The sequence below is a fragment of the Carcharhinus amblyrhynchos genome, unplaced genomic scaffold (genome assembly GCF_965287045.1).
Source record: "Carcharhinus amblyrhynchos unplaced genomic scaffold, sCarAmb.v2.hapA chromosome_104, whole genome shotgun sequence".
NCBI lineage: Eukaryota > Metazoa > Chordata > Chondrichthyes > Carcharhiniformes > Carcharhinidae > Carcharhinus > Carcharhinus amblyrhynchos.
In genome coordinates this window covers 319350-343234 of record NW_027649844.1, presented here as the reverse complement: position 1 = coordinate 343234, position 23885 = coordinate 319350, and the positions used below count along the sequence as shown (strand labels likewise).

Below are 23885 nucleotides of genomic sequence, written 5' to 3'. Positions count from 1 at the left end.
ACAATGAAACCATTGTCAGAAAAATCCCATCTGCTTCAACAAATTGAAACTTTAAACTTAAAAAAGCTTATATTTAAGGAGAATGTGAAGAAAAACTTGTTCGGCCAGAGGATGGCGGGAGTCTGGAACTGATAGCAAGATAGCAAGCAATAAAAGACCCCTGTTAGTGACCAGATCAGGAATTCCAGGGCACATTCTGAAGTTCGCCTCGAGCCCAACTTTTCCTTCTGAATCAGGAATTCAGGTGAGTGTAAGGTGTTTCACTCCAGGTTTGATTCAACTGACCCACTAGGGAGCTTTGACCAAACAAAGTTTATTTAAGATCACAGTTAGCATATAAGAAAAATTAGCCTCACTTTCACCAGTTAAAATACTTAAACATGACAAAGCGTAATTCTTAACAGCAAACTATCTCTGTTGTTCCAATTTATCAGTATTTCCTCACAGACGTAAACCGTCTTCAGAACCAGTTAGCAATAAAGACCAATATGCTCACGTGGATGTTGGATTTCCAGACTTTTAACACCTCCGGTCAGAGATCCAGACAGCAGTTTCCAGAGGAAGATATATCCTCAAGCAGCAGGACTTCAGAGTAATAAACCTAGTCTCTGGCTAATCTCAGCCTCCCAACATCTGAGGACAAATTTTGCCATTCTGAGGGGTGGGCCACAGAAAGGTCCGTTGACCTCAGACAGGATCTTCCACTGTCAGGGCGAGTACGGCCAGAAAATCCCACCCCTTTTTACAACAACTGCTGTAAAAGTAACTGAGCTTCAGTTCTCCGTGTAAGCCTCGCTCCACCCAGTTGCATGATATTACTGTCAATCATCCCCAATCAAGTCCTCCTCTACACAAGCCCACGGGAAAAGACTAAACACCACAGAGCAGCGTTAGTTCAGATTAAAACATTCTAACCATGAGGAGCATTTATCCTGCTGCAGTAACAACACAGGATGCTGGATTAAAACCGAGAGGCACTGGTAATTAAACAAAAAATATTTTCCTACACTACACCCCTTTTGCCAGATCTGTGCCCACCGTCTTAACCGGACTCCATCACCTTGTATCACCCTTGAACCATTTATGTCCTCCTTATACTTTACCATCTCACCGATTTAAAAGCAGCTGTCATTACACCTCTTCACACCAACTCTCCACCTCCTGTTAACTGGACATGGCTGATGTTACCTGTAAGGGTGTGCTAACTCGGAACGTCAATTCGTGGTGCTGTACAGTGTGGTTTATGGGAATGGTGGGAGAACATAAGAACATAAGAAATAGGAGCAGGAGTAGGCCATCTAGCCCCTCGAGCCTGCCCCACCATTCAATAAGATCATGGCTGATCTGTCATGTCTCAGTTCCACATTCCCGCTCTCTCCCCATAACCCTTAATCCCCTCGCCTATCAAAAACCTATCAACCCGCGTCTTAAAAATATTTAGCAAGGCAGCCTCCACCACTTCAACGGGCAGAGAATGCCAGAGATTCACCACCCTTTGAGTGAAGAAGTTCCTCCTTAACTCCGTTCTAAACCGCACCCCCCCTTATCTTGAGGCTGTGCCCTCTAGTCCTACTGTACTTTCTGAGCGGGAAGAGTCTCTCCACCTCTATCCTATCCATCCCATTCATCATCTTATATGTCTCAATGAGATGAGGGGAGTACGGTGCAAGGCCCAGTGAGAACTGTAACTAGCCCCATCATAGAACCGCACAGTGCAGAAGAGGCCATTCGGCCCATTCAGTCTGCACCAACACATGACAAACACCTAGCCCTCCCATCTAATCCTATCTACCAGCACTGGGCCCGTATCCCTGAATGTTCTGACGTGCCAAGTATCCATCCAGGTACTTTTTAAAGGATGTGAGGCATCCTGCCTCCACCACCCTCCCAGGCAGCGCATTCCAGACCCTCACCACCCTCTGGGTGAAAAAGCTTTTCCCCACATCCCCCGCCCCCTCACCTTGACTCTATGTCCCCTGGTGACAGACCCTTCAACTTAGGGGAACAGCCGCTCCCTATCCACTCTGTCCATGTCCCTCATAATCTTATACACCTCCATCAGGTCTTCTCTGCTCCAGAGATAACAGCCCGAGTTTGTCCAGCTTCCCCTTATCGCTCCCACCCTCTAATCCAGACAGTATTCCTGGGAAACCTCTTCTGCACCCTCTCCAAAGCCGGCACATCCTTCCCTGTGATGTGGTGACCAGAATCAAACGCGAGACTCTATAAGTGCAGCCTGAGCAGAGTTTTATAAAGCTGACATCCGGACTCAGGTGAACGGTCATTCTCTAAATCATTTGTCCTCTGCTCAGACATCACTAATATTCAAAACTAATCAGAGGATTTGTTTCATTTGACCCTCCCTCTCTCAATCTCTCTCTCTCTGCCCCTCTCTCTCTTTCTCTCTGCCTCTCTCTCTCTCCCTCAGTGCCTCTCTCTGTCTCTGCCCTCTCTGTCTCTGACTCTCTTTCTGACTTTCTCTCTCTCTCTCACTGCCCCTCTTTGTCTGTCACTGACTCTCCTTTTCTCTGACTTTCTCTCTCACTGCCCCTCTCTGACTGTCTGAGTCTCTTTCTCTCTGCCCCCTCTCTCTCTGTGTCTGGAAGAAGCTAACAGAGGTAGTTGTAGAGGCAAGTACAATTATGGCCTTTAAAAAGCATTGAGACAGTTGCATGGGTAAGATGGGTATTCAGAGATATGGGCCAAACACGGGTAACTGCGACTAGCTTAGGGATTTTAAAAAAAAGTGCAGCATGGACAAGTTGGGCTGAAGGGCCTGTTTCCATGCTGTAAACCTCGATGACTATCTCTCTCTCTGGTCCCTCTCCTCTCCCTGTATCTCTCTCTCTCTGCCTCTCGCTTTCTCTCTACCCCTCTCTCTCTGCCTATCTCACCATCTTCTCTATCTCTCCCTCTATCTCTCTCTACCCCTCTCTCTCTCTCTGCCTGCCTGTCACCATCTCTCTCTCTCTTTCATTCTCTCTCTGCCTGTCTATCTCAACATCTCTCTCACTCTCTTCTATCTCTCCCTCTATCTCTCTCTTTCAGTCTCTCTCTCTACCCCTCTATGTCAACATCTCTCTCACTCTCTTCTCCAGCTCTCCCTCAATCTCTCTGTCCCTTTCATTCTCTCTTTCCCCTCTCTCTCTCTGCCTGTCTATCTCACCATCTCTCTCTCTTTCTATCTCTCTTCTGTCTATTTCTCCCTCTATCTTTCTCTCGTTCATTTTCTCTCTCTGACCCTGTTCAATGTCAGTGTTGAATCATTTCTCCATTCTACACAAACCTCCATTCAAGTGGGGATATCGGAGATGTTTCACCTTCCACAGGGGCTGTCTGGGGTCCTTCAAGCTTAAAGTTTCTTTAATCGTGTCACGGGTAGGCTTACATTAACACCGCAATGAAGGTACTGTGAAAATCCCCTAGTCGCCACACTCTGGTGCCTGTTTGGGTTACACTGAGGGAGAATTTAGCACGGCCAATGCACCCTCACCAGCACGTCTTTCGGACAGTGGGAGGAAACTGGAGGAAACCCACGCAGACACGGGGGAAATGTGCAGACTCTGCACAGACAGTGACCCGAGGCTGGGAATCGAACCCAGGTCCCTGGTGCTGTGAGGCTGCAGTGATAACCCACTGTGCCACGGTGCCTGCCCTTGTCCCTGATATCAGTGCTGACAACTCCCTGAATCTCAAAGGGCCGGACGCAATGGGAGATCTTTCATTCAGTTCCCTCAGTCAGGGGAGAACCCGAACACCCCGGAACGGGAAACAACTGGAGGGTCAGTCTGGTTCCAACTGAGCAGCAGGCATTCTTTACAAAACAGGACTTTAATTCCCTACTGAAAGCGATCAGAAACAAATGCTTCAAGCTCCCACGCCCTGCAGCCTAACACACAGTAAATATAGCTTTAACTCTCACACACTTCTCATTGGAGATGAACCCTGTACTTGCGGGAAACGAGCTGAGATTAAGGTCGAACAGTCCTGGAGCGAGTCTGGGAATCACACCCAGACCGGATCACGGGATCTGGTTGCTCGCTCACAGGGTGATCTCCATCAGGGATCCGGCTCGTCCACATCCCAGCACTGGACCTCCACCTGATCCCAATCGATCGGCTGCTTTGGACACTGATCCTGGAACATCTGCTGCACCTGAAAAGGACACAGGAGAAATGATGAGAGCGGAGAGAGAGAGAGAGAGAGACAGAGAGACAGAGAGAGAGAGAGAGAGAGAGAGTGAGAGATAGAGAGTGAGAGAGAGAGAGAAAGAGATAGAGAGAGAGAGAGAGAGACAGAGAGAGAGACAGATAGAGAGAGAGAGAGAGAGACAGAGAGAGAGATAGAGAGAGAGAGACAGACAGAGGGAGAGAGAGAGAGAGAGAGAAAAACAGAGAGAGCGAGAAAGAGAGAGAGATAGAGAGAGAGAGACGGAGAGAGAGATAGAGAGAGAGACGGAGAGAGACGGAGAGAGAGACAGAGAGAGAGATAGAGAGAGAGAGAGACAGAGAGAGAGAGAAAAACAGAGAGAGAAAAAAAACAGAGAGAGAGAGAAAGAGATATAAAGAGAGAGAGAGATAGACAGAGAGAGAGAGAGAGAGAGAAGAACAGAGAGAGAGAGAGAGGGAAGAACAGAGGGGGAGAGAGAGAGAGCAGGAGGCCATTCCGCCCATCTGGAGACTGTGATTAAAACTGTGAGGCCACTCAGCCCCTCTTGTTACAGGGGTGGGGGTGAGAATGGGCAGAGGGGATGCGATGGGAAGGGTTAATGATTGTGAGCTGGAATCAGTAGTGAGTGAGTGCTGACAGTGAGGGGGTGGGGGTCCTCTCTCTCTCTCTCTGGTGTTGAGCTCAGTACAATACAAACTCTCACCTTCCTCAGGGCCACCTTCTTTGCTGTGTCATCGTCCAGTTCCGTCATTGAAGAGATCTCCACATTAATGGTCTGGGACCCAGAATCTAAACACAACACAACACACCGTCAGCAAGGTCCACACAGCCAGGGTTTAGTGTAGGAAGCAGCATCGATCGAGAAATATCCCTCGCAGAGAATGTACCTCCCCGTCCCATCTGTTTAATATCATCTCCATTCTCCATCACTCTCTGTGTCTCCCACATTAACCCAGAACATCAACGTCGCTCCCCACAGTACAAGCCCCACTTGGTGAATATTCACTGTCATATCCCATTCCCTTCACTCACTGCACCCCACTGCCCTCACTCACTGCACCCCACTCCCCTCACTCACTGCACCCCACTCCCCTCGCTCACTGCACCCCACTCCCCTCGCTCACTGCACCCCGCTCCCCTCACTCACTGCACCACACTGCCCTCACTCACTGCACCCCACTCCCCTCACTCACTGCACCCCACTCCCCTCACTCACTGCACCCCACTCCCCTCACTCACTGCACCCCACTCCCCTCACTCGCTGCACCCCGCTCCCCTCACTCACTGCACCCCGCTCCCCTCACTCACTGCACCCCGCTCCCCTCACTCACTACACCCCACTCCCCTCACTCACTGCACCCCACTCCCCTCACTCACTGCACCCCGCTCCCCTCGCTCACTGCACCCCGCTCCCCTCGCTCACTGCACCCCACTGCCCTCGCTCACTGCACCCCACTGCCCTCGCTCACTACACCCCACTGCCCTCGCTCAGTGCACCCCACTGCCCTCGCTCAGTGCACCCCACTGCCCTCGCTCAGTGCACCCCACTGCCCTCGCTCAGTGCACCCCACTGTCCTCGCTCAGTGCACCCCACTCCCCTCAATCACTGCGCCCCACTCCCCTCAATCACTGCGCCCCACTCCCCTCACTCACTACGCCCCACTGCCCTCGCTCACTACACCCCACTGCCCTCGCTCAGTGCACCCCACTGCCCTCGCTCAGTGCACCCCACTGTCCTCGCTCAGTGCACCCCACTCCCCTCAATCACTGCGCCCCACTCCCCTCAATCACTGCGCCCCACTCCCCTCACTCACTACGCCCCACTGCCCTCGCTCACTACACCCCACTGCCCTCGCTCAGTGCACCCCACTGCCCTCGCTCAGTGCACCCCACTGCCCTCGCTCAGTGCACCCCACTGCCCTCGCTCAGTGCACCCCACTGCCCTCGCTCACTACACCCCACTGCCCTCGCTCAGTGCACCCCACTGCCCTCGCTCAGTGCACCCCACTCCCCTCGCTCAGTGCACCCCACTCCCCTCGCTCAGTGCACCCCACTCCCCTCGCTCAGTGCACCCCACTCCCCTCGCTCAGTGCACCCCCCTGCCCTCGCTCAGTGCACCCCACTCCCCTCGCTCAGTGCACCCCACTGCCCTCGCTCAGTGCACCCCACTCCCCTCGCTCAGTGCACCCCACTCCCCTCGCTCAGTGCACCCCACTGCCCTCGCTCAGTGCACCCCACTGCCCTCGCTCAGTGCACCCCACTGCCCTCGCTCAGTGCACCCCACTGCCCTCGCTCAGTGCACCCCACTCCCCTCGCTCAGTGCACCCCACTCCCCTCACTCACTACACCCTACTCCCCTCACTCACTACACCTCACTCCCCTCACTCACTACACCTCACTCCCTACACCCCACTCCCTTCACGACATCCCACTTCCACTCAGTCTCCACACACATTCATCCGAGTCCGGGATCCCAGCACTATATTTGGGGAATATTTAATCCAGACAAACTTGTGGGACATTGATACCTGAGGTTGGAGATTCTGTCGGGATTGGGGAATCTGGGTCAGTGGATTCCGGCTGGGATTTATCCTCGGCTCCCAGAGTTGGTGTTGTCCCTGGATCTGTGAGAAGGGAAAAGATATTGGAGATCACAGAGTAGAAATCATCCGGATCCTCAATGTTCATTCCGAGTATTGGGATAAATTTACACTTCCCAATCTGTTCAACCCGAAGTCAGTCATGACCCAGATCCTGTGTCACAACTGGGAATTTCATCAAACTGTACTCTAATTCCCGTCAGTACATCCCAATCCCCTCACCCCGTCATTCCCAATCCCCTCACCCCCTCAATCACAATCCCCTCACCCCCTCAATCACAATCCCCTCGCCCCCTCAATCCCAATCCCCTCGCCCCCTCAATCCCACCCTCTCACTCCCTCAACAGCATTCCCTTCAATCATTACATCCCACTCTGCTCAGTCTCTAAATCCCAATCTCCTCATTCCCGAATTCCAACTCCCCTCACTCTCGACACCCCACTCGTCTCACTCACTGCACACCACTCCCCTCACTCACTACACCCCGCTCCCCTCACTCACTACATCCCAGTCCCCTCACTCACTACACCCCGCTCCCCTCACTCACTACACCCCACTCCCCTCACTCAGAACACCCCACTCCCCTCACTCACCACACCCCGCTCCCCTCACGCACGACACCCCAACTCCCTCACCCACTGCACCCCACTCATTACACCCCACTGCCCTCACTCACTGCATCCCATTTCCACTCGGTCGCCACACACATTCATCCGACTCCGGGATCCCAGCACTATATTTGAGGAATATTTAATCCAGACAAACTTGTGGGACATTGATACCTGAGGTTGGAGATTCTGTCGGGATTGGGGAATCTGGGCCACTGGATTCCGGCAGGGATTTATCCTCGGCTCCCAGAGTTGGTGTTGTCCCGGGATCTGTGAGAAGGGAAAAGATATTGGAGATTACAGAGTAGAAATCATCCGGATCCTCAATGTTCATTCCGAGTATTGGGATAAATTTACACTTCCCAATATGTTCAACCCGAAGTCAGTCATGGCCCAGATCCTGTGTCACAATTGGGAATTTCATCAAACTGTACTCTAATTCCCGTCAGTACATCCCAATCCCCTCACCCTGTCAATCCCAATTCCCTCGCCCCCTCAATCCCAATCCCCTCGCCCCCTCAATCACCATCCCTTCGCCCCCTCAATCCTGATCCCCTCAGCCCCTCAATTCCGATCCCCTCAGCCCCTCAATCCCGATCCCCTCAGCCCCTCAATCCCGATCCCCTCAGCCCCTCAATCCCGATCCCCTCAGCCCCTCAATCCCGATCCCCTCAGCCCCTCAATCCCGATCCCCTCAGCCCCTCAATCCCGATCCCCTCACCCCCTCAATCCCGATCCCCTCACCCCCTCAATCCCGATCCCCTCACCCCCTCAATCCCAATCCCCTCAGCCCCTCAATCCCAATCCCCTCAATCCCAATCCCCTCACCCCCTCAATCCCAATCCCCTCACCCCCTCAATCCCAATCCCCTCAACCCCTCAATCCCAATCCCCTCAATCCCAATCCCCTCACCCCCTCAATCCCAATCCCCTCACCCCTCAATCCCAATCTCCTCACCCGCTGAATCCCAATCCCCTCACCCCCTCATTCCCAATCCCCTCACCCCCTCAGTCCCAACACCCGAACCACCTCAATCCCAATCCACTCAACCCCACGATTCCAATCCCCTCATCCCGTCAATCCCAACCTCCTCACCCCCTCAATCCCAATCCCCTCAATCCCAATCCCCTCAATTCTTAAATCCAACACTTCTCATCCCCTCAATCAAATCCCCTCACCCTCTAAATCCCAATCCACTCATTCCATAACTCTAACTCGCCTCACTCTCTAAATCTCACACTCCTCACTCACTGCATTCCACTGACTCCACCCCCTCAATCCCAATCCCCTCAGCCGCTCAATCCCACTCTCCTCAGTCACTCTGCCCCAATCCCCTCAATCAATACATCCTCTCCCCTCACTCCACAATTCCCATTCCCCTCACTCCACAAATCCCATTCCCCTCACTCCCGATATAACACCCTCTCACTCCCTCAACAGCATTCCCTTCACTCATTACATCCCAACCTGCTCAGTCCCTAAATCACAGTCGCCTCATTCCCGAATTCCAACTCCCCTCACTCTCGACACCCCACTCCCCTCACTCACGACACCCCACTCCCCTCACTCACGACACCCCACTCCCCTCACTCACTACACCCCACTCCCCTCACTCACTGCACCAAACTCCCCTCACTCACTGCACCAAACTCCCCTCACTCACTGCACCGAACTCCCCTCACTCACTCCACCCCACTGCCCTCAACTCACTACACCCCACTGCCCTCACTCACTACACCCGACTGCCCTCACTACACCCCACTCCCCTCACTCACTACATCCACTCCCCTCACTCACAACACCCCACTCCCCTCACTCACTACACCCCACTCCCCTAACTCACTACACCCCACTCCCCTAACTCACCACACCCCACTCCCCTCACTCACTACACCCCACTCCCCTAACTCACTACACCCCACTCCCCTCACTCACTACACCCCACTCCCCTCACTCACTACACCCCACTCCCCTCACTCACTACACCCCACTTCCACTCAGTCTCCACACACATTCATCCGAGTCCGGGATCCCAGCACTATATTTGGGGAATATTTAATCCAGACAAACTTGTGGGACATTGATACCTGAGGTTGGAGATTCTGTCGGGATTGGGGAATCTGGGTCAGTGGATTCCGGCTGGGATTTATCCTCAGCTCCCAGAGTTGGTGTTGTCCCTGGATCTGTGAGAAGGGAAAAGATATTGGAGATCACAGAATAGAAATCATCCGGATCCTCAATATTCATTCCGAGTATTGGGATAAATTTACACTTCCCAATATGTTCAACCCGAAGTCAGTCATGGCCCAGATCCTGTGTCACGACTGGGAATTTCATCAAACTGTACTCTAATTCCTGTCAGTACATCCCGATCCCCTCAACCCCAGTCCCCTCACACCCTCACTCTCAATCTCCTCACCCCGTCAATCCCGATCCCCTCACCCCCTCAATCCCGATCCCCTCACCTCCTCAATCCCGATCCCCTCACTTCCTCAATCCCCTCACCCCCTCAATCCAGATCCCCCCACCCCCTCAATCCCAATCCCCTTTCCCCTCAATCCCAATCCCCTCACCCCCTCAATCTCAATCCCGTCACCCACTCAATCCCAATCCCCTCACCCACTCAATCCCAATACCCTCACCACCTCAATCCCAATCCCCTCGCCCCCCCTCAATCCCAATTCCCGTCACTCCCTCAATCCCACACTCACTCCCTATATAACACCCTCTCACTCTCTCAACAGCATTCCCTTAACTGATTACATCCCACTCTGCTCAGTCACTAAATTCCAACCTCCCCTCACTCTCTCCGCCCCATTCCCCTCACTCACTACACCCCACTCCCCTCACTCACTACACCCCACTCCCCTCACTCTCTCCGCCCCACTGCCCTCACTCACTACACCCCACTGCCCTCACTCACTACACCCCACTGCCCTCACTCACTACACCCCACTGCCCTCACTCACTACACCCCACTGCCCTCACTCACTACACCCCACTGCCCTCACTCACTACACCCCACTGCCCTCACTCACTACACCCCACTGCCCTCACGCACTACGCCCCACTGCCCTCACTCACTACGCCCCACTGCCCTCACTCACTACGTCCCACTGTCCTCACTCACTACGCCCCACTGCCCTCACTCACTACGCCCCACTGCCCTCACTCACTACGCCCCACTGCCCTCACTCACTACGCCCCACTGCCCTCACTCACTGCACCCCACTGCTCTCACTCACTACACCCCACTGCCCCTCACGCCACTCCCCTCACTCACCACACCCGACTCCCCTCACCCCACTCCACTCCCTTCACTCATTGCATCCCACTCCCTTCACTCATTGCATCCCAGTCCCCTCACTCACCGCACCCCAGTCCCCTCACTCACCACACACCAGTCCCCTCACTGTCCACACACCAGTCCCCTCACTCACCACACACCAGTCCCCTCACTGTCCACACACCAGTCCCCTCACTGTCCACACACCAGTCCCCTCACTCACCACACCCCACTCCCCTCACTCACCACACACCAGTCCCCTCACTCACTGCACCTTACTCCCCTCACTCACTACATCCCACTTCCACTCAGTCTCCACACACAATCATCCGAGTCCGGGATTCCAGCACTATATTTTGGGGAATATTTAATCCAGGCAAATTTGTGGGACATTGATACCTGAGGTTGGAGATTCTGTCGGGATTGGGGAATCTGGGTCAGTGGATTCCGGCTGGGATTTATCCTCAGCTCTCAGAGTTGGTGTTGTCCCTGGATCTGTGAGAAGGGAAATGATATTGGAGATCACAGAGGAGAAATCATCCGGATCCTCAATGATCATTCCAAGTATTGGGATAAATTTACACTTCCCAATCTGTTCAACCCGAAGTTAGTCATGGCCCAGATCCTGTGTCACAACTGGGAATTTCATCAAACTGTACACTAATTCCCGTCAGTACATCCCAATCCCCTCACCCCCTCAATCCCATTCCCCTCGCCCCCGCAATGCCAATCCCCACAACCCCTCAATCCCAATCCCCTCACCCCCTCAATCCCATTCCCCTCACCCCCTCAATCCCATTCCCCTCACCCCCGCAATCCACATCTTTTCACCCCCGCAATCCCAATCCTCTCACCCTGTCAATGCTGCTCCCCTCACCCCGTTAATCCTGATCCCCTCATACCCTCAATCCCAATCCCCTCACTCCCTCAATCCCACTCCCATCAGTCACTATGCCCCAATCCACTCAATCAGGACATCCTCTCTGCTCACCCCACAAATCCCGTTCCCCGCACTCCGTCAACACCGTTCCCCGCACTCTGTCAACACCGTTCCCCGCACTCCGTCAACACCGTTCCCCGCACTCCGTCAACACCGTTCCCCGCACTCTGTCAACACCGTTCCCCGCAGTCCGTCAACACCGTTCCCCGCACTCCGTCAACACCGTTCCCCGCACTCCGTCAACACCGTTCCCCGCACTCCGTCAATCCCTTTCCCTTCACTCCCTCAATCCCGTTCCCCTCACTCCCTACATAACACTATCTCACTCCCTCAACAGCATTCCCTTCACTCATTACACGCCACTCTGCTCAGTCCCTAAATCCCAGTCTCCTCATTCCCAAAATCCAACTCCCCTCTCTACATCCCACTGCCCTCACTCACTGCAGCCCACTCCCCTCACACACTGCACCCAACTCCCCTCACACACTGCACCCAACTCCCCTCACACACTGCAGCCCACTCCCCTCACACACTGCAGCCCACTCCCCTCACTCACTACACCCAACTCCCCTCACTCACTCCATCCCACATCCACTCAGTCTCCACACACATTCATCCAAGTCCGGGATCCCAGCACTATATTTTGGAGAATATTTAATCCAGACAAATTTGTGGGACATTGATACCTGAGGTTGGAGATTCTGTCGGGATTGGGGAATCTGGGTCAGTGGATTCCGGCTGGGATTTATCCTCGGCTCCCAGAGTTGGTGTTGTCCCTGGATCTGTGAGAAGGGAAAAGATATTGGAAATCACAGAGTAGAAATCATCCGGATCCTCAATGTTCATTCCGAGTATTGGGATAAATTTACACTTCCCAATATGTTCAACCCAAAGTCAGTCATGGCCCAGATCCTGTGTCACAACTGGGAATTTCATCAAACTGTACTCTAATTCCCGTCAGTACATCCCAATCCCCTCACCCCCGATCCCCTCACCCCCTCAATCCCGATCCCCTCACCCCCTCAATCCCGATCCCCTCACCCCCTCAATCCCGATCCCCTCACCCCCTCAATCCCGATCCCCTCACCCCTCAATCCTGCTCCCATCACCCCCTCAATCCCGCTCCCCTCACCCTCTCAATCCCGCTCCCCTCACCCCCTCAATCGCAGTCCCCTCACCCCCTCAATCCCAATCCCCTCAACTCCTCAATGCCAATCCTCTCACTCCTCAATCTCAATCCCTTCAGTCTCTCAATCCCACTCCACCCAGTCACTACGCACCAATCCACTCAATCAATACATCCCATTCCCCTCACTCCGTCAGTCCCATTCCCCTCACTCCGTCAGTCCCATTCCCCTCACTCCGTCAGTCCCATTCCCCTCACTCCGTCAGTCCCATTCCCCTCACTCCGTCAGTCCCATTCCCCTCACTCCGTCAGTCCCATTCCCCTCACTCCGTCAGTCCCATTCCCCTCACTCCGTCAGTCCCATTCCCCTCACTCACGATATGACACCCTCTCACTCCCTCAACAGTATTCCCTTCACTCATTAAACCCCACTCTGCTCAGTCCCTAAATCCCAGTCTCCTCATTCCCAAAATCCAACTCCCCTCACTCTCTACACCCCACTTGCCTCACTCACTACACCCCACGTCCATTCAGTCTCCACACACGTTCATCCGAGTCTGGGATTCCAGCACTACATTTGGGGATACTTAATCCAGGCAAACTTGTGGGACATTGATACCTAAGGTTGGAGATTCCGTCAGGATTGGGGAATCTGGGTCAGTGGATTCCAGTTGGGATTTATCCTCAGCTCCCAGAGTTGATGTTGTCCCTGGATCTGTGAGAAGGGAAAAGATATTGGAGATAACAGAGTGGAAATCATCCAGATCCTCAATGTTCATTCCGAGTATTGGGATAAATTTACACTTCCCAATATGTTCAACCCGAAGTCAGTCATGGCCCAGATCCTGTGTCACAACTGGGAATTTCATCAAACTGTACTCTAATTCCCGTCAGTATATCCCAATCCACTCACCCCCTCAATCCCAATCCCCTCACCCCCTCAATCCCAATCCCCTCACCCCCTCAATACCAATCCCGACACTCCCTCAGACCCCATCTCGTCACCGGCTCAATCCTGATCCCCTCACCCTCTCAATCCCAAGCCCCACAAACCCAATCCACTCATTCCATGACTCGAACTCACCTCACTCCCGAAATCTCACACCCCTCCCTCACTACATCCCACTCATTCCACTCCCTCAATCCCACTCCCCTCAGTCACTATGCCCCAATCCACTCAATCAATACATCCCATTCCCCCCACTCCGTCAATCCCATTCCCCCCACTCCGTCAATCCCATTCCCCCCACTCCGTCAATCCCATTCCCCCCACTCCGTCAATCCCATTCCCCCCACTCCGTCAATCCCATTCCAATCACTCCCTCAATCCCATTCCCCTCACACCCTACGTAACACTCTCACTCCCTCAACAGCATTCCCATCACTCATTACACCCGACTCTGCTCAGTCCCTAAATCCCAGTCTCCTCATTCCCGAAATCCACCTCCCCTCACTCACTACACCCCACTCCCCTCACGCACTACACCCCACTCCCGTCACGCACAACACCCCACTCCCCTCACGCACTACACCCCACTCCCCTCACGCACTACACCCCACTCCCCTCACGCACTACACCCCACTCCCCTCACGCACTACACCCCACTCCCCTCACGCACTACACCCCACTCCCCTCACGCACTACACCCCACTCCCCTCACGCACTACACCCCACTCCCCTCACGCACTACACCCCACTCCCCTCACGCACTACACCCCACTCCCCTCACGCACTACACCCCACTCCCCTCACGCACTACACCCCACTCCCCTCACGCACTACACCCCACTCCCCTCACTCACTACACCCCACACCCCTCACTCACTACACCCCACACCCCTCACTCACTACACCCCACACCCCTCACTCACTACACCCCACTCCCCTCACTCACTACACCCCACTCCCCTCACTCACTGCACCCCACTCCCCTCACACTACACCCCACTCCCCTCAGTCACTACACCCCACTCCCCTCACTCACTACACCCCACTCCCCTCACACTACACCCCACTCCCCTCAGTCACTACACCCCACTCCCCTCACTCACTACACCCCAATCTCCTCACTCACTACACACCACTCCCCTCACTCACTACACCCCACTCCCCTCACTCACTACACCCCACTCCCCTCACACTACACCCCACTCCCCTCACTCACTACACCCCACACCCCTCACTCACTACACCCCACACCCCTCACTCACTACACCCCACTCCCCTCACTCACTACACCCCACACCCCTCGCTCACTACACCCCACACCCCTTGCTCACTACACCCCACACCCCTCGCTCACTACACCCCACTCCCCTCGCTCACTACACCCCACTCCCCTCGCTCACTACACCCCACACCCCTCACTCACTACACCCCACTCCCCTCACTCACTACACCCCACACCCCTCGCTCACTACACCCCACTCCCCTCACTCACTACACCCCACTCCCCTCACTCACTACATCCCACTCCCCTGATCCCACTCCCCTCACTCTCTACTTCCCGCTCCACTCAGTCTCCACACACATTCATCCGGGTCCGGGATTCCAGCACTATATTTGGGGAATATTTAATCCAGACAAACTTGTGGGACATTGATACCTGAGGTTGGAGATTCTGTTGGGATTGGGGAATCTGGGTCAGTGGATTCCGGCTGGGATTTATCCTTGGCTCCCAGAGTTGGTGTTGTCCCTGGATCTGTGAGAAGGGAAAAGATATTGGAAATCACAGAGTAGAAATCATCCGGATCCTCAATGTTCATTCCGAGTATTGGGAAAAATAAACACTTCCCAATATGTTCAACCCGAAGTCAGTCATGGCCCAGATCCTGTGTCACAACTGGGAATTTCATCAAACTGTACTCGAATTCCCGTCAGTACATCCCAATCCCCTCACCCACTCAATCCCAAAGCCCACACCCCCTCAATCCCAATCCTCTCACCCCCTCAATCCCAATCCTCTCACCCCCTCAATCCCAATCCCCTCACACCCTCAATCCCAATCCCCTCACCCCCTCAATCCCAATCCCCTCCCTGCTCAAACCCAATTCCAACATTGCCTAAATCCCACTCCCCTCACTCACTATATCCCTCGACCCCAACTCACTAGACCCTACCCTCCTCACTCCAACCCATTCCCTCACTACACCCCGCCCCCCTCGCTCATAACACCCCACTCCCCTTGGTCACTACACCCCACTCCCCTCGCTCACTACACCCCACTCCCCTCGCTCACTACGCCCCACTCCCCTCGCTCACTACGCCCCACTCCCCTCGCTCACTACGCCCCACTCCCCTCGCTCACTACGCCCCACTCCCACTCAGTCTCCACACACATTCATCCAGGTCCGGGATTCCAGCACTATATTTGGGGAATATTTAATCCAGACAAACGTGTGGGGCATCGATACCTGAGGTTGGAGATTCTGTCGGGATTGGGAAATCTGGGTCAGTGGATTCCGGCTGGGATTTATCCTCGGCTCCCAGAGTTGGTGTTGTCCCGGCATCTGTGAGAAGGGAAAAGATATTGGAGATCACAGAGTAGAAATCATCCGGATCCTCAATGTTCATTCCGAGTATTGGGATAAATTTACACTTCCCAATATGTTCAACCCGAAGTCAGTCATGGCCCAGATCCTGTGTCACGACTGGGAATTTCATCAAACTGTACTCGAATTCCCGTCAGTACATCCCAATCCCCTCACCCCCTCAATCCCGATCCCCTCACCCCCTCAATCCCAATCCCCTCACCCCCTCAATCCCAATCCCCTCACCCCCTCAATCCCGATCCCCAAACTCCCTCAATCCCAATCCCCAAACCCCCTCAATCCCGATCCCCTCACCCATTCACTCCTGATCCCCTCACTCCCTAAATCCCAATCCACTCATTCCATAACTCTAACTCGCCTCACTCCCGAAGTCACACATCCCTCACTCGCTACATCCCACTCACTTCACTCCCTCAATACCAATCCCCTCGGCCGCTCAACCCCACTCCCCTCAGTCACTATGACCCAATCCACTCAATCAATACATCCCATTCCCCACACTCCACAAATCCCATTCCCCACACTCCACAAATCCCATTCCCCACACTCCACAAATCCCATTCCCCACACTCCACAAATCCCATTCCCCACACTCCACAAATCCCATTCCCCACACTCCACAAATCCCATTCCCCTCACTCCACAAATCCCAATCACCTCACTCCGTCAATCCCATTCCCCTCACTCCCTATATGACACTCTCTCACTCCCTCAACAGCATTCCCTTCTCTCATTACACCCCACTCTGCTCAGTCCCTAAATCCCAGTCTCCTCATTCCCGAAATCCAACTCCTCTCACTACACCCCACTGCCCTCACTCACTACATCCCGCTGCCCTCACTCACTACATCCCGCTCCCCTCATTCACTACACCCCGCTCCCCTCATTCACTACACCCCGCTCCCCTCACTCACGGCACCCCGCTCCCCTCACTCACGGCACCCCGCTCCCCTCACTCACGGCACCCCGCTCCCCTCACTCACGGCACCCCGCTCCCCTCACTCACGGCACCCCGCTCCCCTCACTCACGGCACCCCGCTCCCCTCACTCACGGCACCCCGCTCCCCTCACTCACGGCACCCCGCTCCCCTCACTCACGGCACCCCGCTCCCCTCACTCACGGCACCCCGCTCCCCTCACTCACGGCACCCCGCTCCCCTCACTCACGGCACCCCGCTCCCCTCACTCACGGCACCCCGCTCCCCTCACTCACGGCACCCCGCTCCCCTCACTCACGGCACCCCGCTCCCCTCACTCACGGCACCCCGCTCCCCTCACTCACGACACCCCGCTCCCCTCACTCACGACACCCCGCTCCCCTCACTCACGACACCCCGCTCCCCTCACTCACGACACCCCGCTCCCCTCACTCACGACACCCCGCTCCCCTCACTCACGGCACCCCGCACCCCTCACTCACGACACCCCGCTCCCCTCACTCACGACACCCCGCTCCCCTCACTCACTGCACACCACTCCCCTCACTCACTACACCTTACTCCCCTCACTCACTACATCCCACTTCCACTCAGTCTCCAGACACATTCATCCAAGTCCGGGATTTCAGCACTATATTTTGGGGAATATTTAATCCAGACAAATTTGTGGGACATTGATACCTGAGGTTGGAGATTCTGTCGGGATTGGGGAATCTGGATCAGCGGATTCCGGCTGGGATTTATCCTCGGCTCCCAGAGTTGGTGTTGTCCCTGGATCTGTGAGAAGGGAAAAGATATTTGAGATCACAGAGTAGAAATCATCCGGATCCTCAATGTTCATTCCGAGTATTGGGATAAATTTACACTTCCCAATATGTTCAACCTGAAGTCAGTCATGGCCCAGATCCTGTGTCACAACTGGGAATTTCATCAAACTGTACTCTAATTCCCATCAGTACATCCCAATCCCCTCACCCCCTCAATCCCAATCCCCTCACCCCATCAATGCCAATTCCCTCACCCCCTCAATGCCAATCCCCTAACTCCCTCAATCCCAATCCCCAAACCCCTTCAATCCCAATCCCCAAACCCCTTCAATCCCAATCCCCAAACCCCGTCAATCACAATCCCCTCAATCCCAATCCCCTCATCCCCTCAATCCCAATCCTCTCACCGCCTCAATCCCAATCCACTCACCGCCTCAATCCCAATCCCCTCAGTCCCTCATCCCACTCCCCTCAGTCCCAATGCCCCACTCCCCTCTATCACCGCATCCCTCTCCCCTCACTCACCGCACCCCACTCCCCTAACTCACCGCACTCCACTCCCTTCACTCATTGCATCCCACTCCCCTCACTCACCACACACCAGTCCCCTCACTCACCACACACCAGTCCCCTCACTCACCACACACCAGTCCCCTCACTCACTGCACCTTACTCCCCTCACTCACTACATCCCACTTCCACTCAGTCTCCACACACATTCATCCGAGTCCGGGATTCCAGCACTATATTTTGGGGAATATTTAATCCAGGCAAATTTGTGGGACATTGATACCTGAGGTTGGAGATTCTGTCGGGATTGGGGAATCTGGGTCAGTGGATTCCGGCTGGGATTTATCCTCAGCTCTCAGAGTTGGTGTTGTCCCTGGATCTGTGAGAAGTGAAAAGATATTGGAGATCACAGAGGAGAAATCATCCGGATCCTCAATGTTCATTCCAAGTATTGGGATAAATTTACACTTCCCAATATGTTCAACCCGAAGTCAGTCACGGCCCAGATCCTGTGTCACAACTGGGAATTTCATCAAACTGTACTCTAATTCCCGTCAGTACATCCCAATCCCCTCATCCCCTCAATCCCAATCCCCACAACCCCTCAATCCCAATCCCCTCACCCCCTCAATCCCATTCCCCTCACCCCTGCAATCCACATCGTCACCCCCGCAATCCCAATCTTCTCACCCCGTCAATTCTGCTCCCCTCACCCCGTTAATCCTGTTCCCCTCATACCCTCAATCCCAATCCCCTCACTCCCTCAATCCCACTCCCATCAGCCACTATGCCCCAATCCACTCAATCAGGACATCCTCTCCGCTCACCCCACAAATCCCGTTCCCCGCACTCCGTCAACACCGTTCCCCGCACTCCGTCAACACCGTTCCCCGCACTCCGTCAACACCGTTCCCCGCACTCCGTCAACACCGTTCCCCGCACTCCGTCAACACCGTTCCCCGCACTCCCTACATAACACTATCTCACTCCCTCAACAGCATTCCCTTCACTCATTACACGCCACTCTGCTCAGTCCCTAAATCCCAGTCTCCTCATTCCCAAAATCCAACTCCCCTCTCTACATCCCACTGCCCTCACTCACTGCAGCCCACTCCCCTCACACACTGCACCCAACTCCCCTCACACACTGCACCCAACTCCCCTCACACACTGCACCCAACTCCCCTCACACACTGCACCCAACTCCCCTCACACACTGCACCCAACTCCCCTCACACACTGCACCCAACTCCCCTCACACACTGCACCCAACTCCCCTCACACACTGCACCCAACTCCCCTCACACACTGCACCCAACTCCCCTCACACACTGCACCCAACTCCCCTCACACACTGCACCCAACTCCCCTCACACACTGCACCCAACTCCCCTCACACACTGCACCCAACTCCCCTCACTCACTACACCCCACTCCCCTCACACACTGCACCCAACTCCCCTCACACACTGCACCCAACTCCCCTCACACACTGCACCCAACTCCCCTCACTCACTACACCCCACTCCCCTCACTCACTACACCCCACTCCCCTTGCTCAGTACTCCATCCCACATCCACTCAGTCTCCACACACATTCATCCGAGTCCGGGATTCCAGCACTATATTTTGGGGAATATTTAATCCAGACAAACTTGTGGGACATTGATACCTGAGATTGGAGATTCTGTCAGGATTGGGGAATCTGGGTCACTGGATTCCGGCTGGGATTTATCTTCGGCTCCCAGAGTTGGTGTTGTCCCTGGATCTGTGAGAAGGGAAAAGATATTGGAGATCACAGAGTAGAAATCGTCCGGATCCTCAATGATCATTCCGAGTATTGGGATAAATTTACAATTCCCAATATGTTCAACCCGAAGTCAGTCATGGCCCAGATCCTGTGTCACAACTGGGAATTTCATCAAACTGTACTCTAATTCCCGTCAGTACATCCCAATCCCCTCACCCCCTCAATCCCGATACCCTCACCCCTCAATCCCAATCCCCTCACTTCTTAAATCCAACACTGCTCATCCCCTCAATCCTAATCCCCTCACTCCCTAAATCCCAATCCACTCATTCCATAACTCGAACTCGCCTCACTCCCTAAATCTCACACCCCTCACTCGCTACATTCCACTCACTTCACTCCCTCAATCCCAATCCCCTCAGTCACTATACCCCAATACCCCCAATCAATACATCCTCTCCCCTCACTCTGTCAATCCCATTCCCCTCACTGTGTCAACCCCATTCCCCTCACCCCCTCAATCGCAATCCCCTCACCCCCTCAATCCTGATCCCCTCAGCCCCTCAATCCCGATCCCCTCAGTCCCTCAAACCCAATCCCCACACCCCCTCAATCCCTCTCCCCTCAGTGCATGAATCCCACTCTGCTCACCCCTAAATCACACTCCCCTCACTCACTACACCCCACTCCCCACACTCACAACACCACACTCCCCACAACCCACTCCCCTCACTCACTTCATCCCACTCCCCACACTCACAACACCCCACTCCCCTCACTCACTCTATCCCACTCCCCTCACTCACTACACCCCACTCCACTCACACCACACCCCACTCCCCTCACACCACATCCCACTCCCCTCACTAATTGCATCCCACTGCCCTCACTCACTACATCTCACTCCCCTCACTCAATACGCCCCACTCCCCTCACTCACTGCATCCCACTCCCCCCAGTCACTACACTCCACTCCCCTCACTCACTCCACTCCACCCCACCCCCCTCAATCACCACACCCCACTCCCCTCACTCACTACACCCCACTCCCCTCACTCACTACACCCCACTCCCCTCACTCACTACACCCCACTCCCCTCACTCACTACAACCCACTCCCCTCACTCAGGACAACCCACTACCCTCAGTACACCCCACTCCCCTCACTCAGGACAACCCACTACCCTCAGTACACCCCACTCCCCTCACCCACTACACCCCACTCCCCTCACCCACTACACCCCACTCCCCTCACTCACTACACCCCACTCCCCTCACTCACTACACCCCACTCCCCTCACTCACTACACCCCACTCCCCTCACTCACTACACCCCACTCCCCTCACTCACTACACCCCACTCCCCTCACTCACTACACCCCACTCCCCTCACTCACTACACCCCACTCCCCTCACTCACTACACCCCACTCCCCTCACTACACCCCACTCCCCTCACTCACTACACCCCACTCCCCTCACTCACTACACCCCACTCCCCTCACTCACTACACCCCACTCCCCTCACTCACTACACCCCACTCCCCTCACTCACTACACCCCACTCCCCTCACTCACTGCACCCCACTACCCTCGCTCACTACACTCCACTTCCACTCAGTCTCCACACACATTCATCCAAGTCCGGGATCCCAGCACTATATTTTGGAAAATATTTAATCCAGACAAACTTGTGGGACATTGATACCTGAGGTTGGAGATTCTGTCGGGATTGGGGAATCTGGGTCAGTGGATTCCGGCTGGGATTTATCCTTGGCTCCCAGAGTTGGTGTTGTCCCTGGATCTGTGAGAAGGGAAAAGATATTGGAGATCACAGAGCAGAAATCATCCGGATCCACAATGTTCATTCCGAGTATTGGGATAAATTTACACTTCCCAATACGTTCAACCCGAAGTCAGTCATGGCCCAGATCCTGTGTCACAACTGGGAATTTCATCAAACTGCACTCTAATTCCCGTCAGTACATCCCAATCCCCTCACCCCCTCAATCCCAATCCCCTCACCCTCTCAATCCCAATCCCCTCAATCCCCATCCCCTCACCCCTCAATCCCAATCCCCTCACTTCTTAAATCCAACACTACTCATCTCCTCAATCCTAATCCCCTCACTCCCTAAATCCCAATCCACTCATTCCATAACTCGAAGTCGCCTCGCTCCCTAAATCTCACACCCCTCACTTGCTACATCCCACTCACTTCACTCCCTCAATCCTAATCCCCACAGTCACTATACCCCAATACCCCCAATCAATACATTCTCTCCCCTCACTCCGTCAATCCCATTCCCCTGTGTCAACCCCATTCCCCTCACCCCCTCAATCGCAATCCCCTCACCCCTCAATCCCAATCCCCTCACCTCCTCAATCCCAATCCCCTCACCCCCTCAATCCCGCTCCCCTCACTTCTTAAATCCAACACTGCTCATCCCCTCAATCCCAATCCCCTCACTGCATGAATCCCACTCTGCTCACCCCTAAATCACACTGCTCTCACTCACAACACCCCACTCCCCTCACTCACAACGCCCCATTCCCCACACCCCACTCCCCTCACTCACAACGCCCCACTCCCCTCACTCACAACGCCCCACTCCCCTCACTCACAACGCCCCATTCCCCTCACTCACAACGCCACACTCCCCTCACTCACAACGCCACACTCCCCTCACTCACAACGCCACACTCCCCTCACTCACAACGCCACACTCCCCTCACTCACAACGCCACACTCCCCTCACTCACAACGCCACACTCCCCTCACTCACAACGCCACACTCCCCTCACTCACAACGCCACACTCCCCTCACTCACAACGCCACACTCCCCTCACTCACAACGCCACACTCCCCTCACTCACAACGCCACACTCCCCTCACTCACAACGCCACACTCCCCTCACTCACAACGCCACACTCCCCTCACTCACAACGCCACACTCCCCTCACTCACAACACCCCACTCCCCTCACTCACAACACCCCACTCCCCTCACTCACTAAAGCCCACTCCCCTCACTCACTACACCCCACTCCCCTCACACCACACCCCACTCCCCTCACACATCCCACTCCCCTCACTAATTGCATCCCACTCCCCTCACTCACTACATCTCACTCCCCTCACTCAATACACCCAACTCCCCTCACTCACTGCATCCCACTACCCCCAGTCACTACACTCCACTCCCCTCACTCACCCCACCCCAGTCCCCTCAATCACCACACCCCACTCCCCTCACTCACAACACCCCACTCCCCTCACTCACTAAAGCCCACTCCCCTCACTCACTACACCCCACTCCCCTCACACCACACCCCACTCCCCTCACACATCCCACTCCCCTCACTAATTGCATCCCACTCCCCTCACTCACTACATCTCACTCCCCTCACTCAATACACCCAACTCCCCTCACTCACTGCATCCCACTACCCCCAGTCACTACACTCCACTCCCCTCACTCACCCCACCCCAGTCCCCTCAATCACCACACCCCACTCCCCTCACTCACTACACCCCACTCCCCTCACTCAGGACAACCCACTACCCTCAGTACACCCCACTCCCCTCACTCACTACACCCCACTCCCCTCACTCACTACACCCCACTCCCCTACTC

General features: G+C 54.7%; 1 protein-coding gene across 14 annotated transcripts in view; it reads right to left on the bottom strand.

Annotated features, from left to right (window-relative positions):
- Nucleotides 1-330: 330 nt before the first annotated feature.
- LOC145338595 (uromodulin-like) overlaps nt 331-23885 on the bottom strand; it is a 113263-nt gene continuing 89708 nt past the window's right edge. For all 14 annotated transcript variants that reach the window (XM_080182967.1, XM_080182958.1, XM_080182959.1 and 11 more), the window contains 2 exons: nt 4874-4959; nt 331-4155 (listed from right to left, as the gene is read on the bottom strand). In XM_080182967.1, the coding sequence (XP_080039093.1) occupies nt 4060-4155; nt 4874-4959 (182 nt within the window). In that variant the 3' untranslated portion in view covers nt 331-4059. The remainder of the gene's footprint in view (nt 4156-4873; nt 4960-23885) is intronic.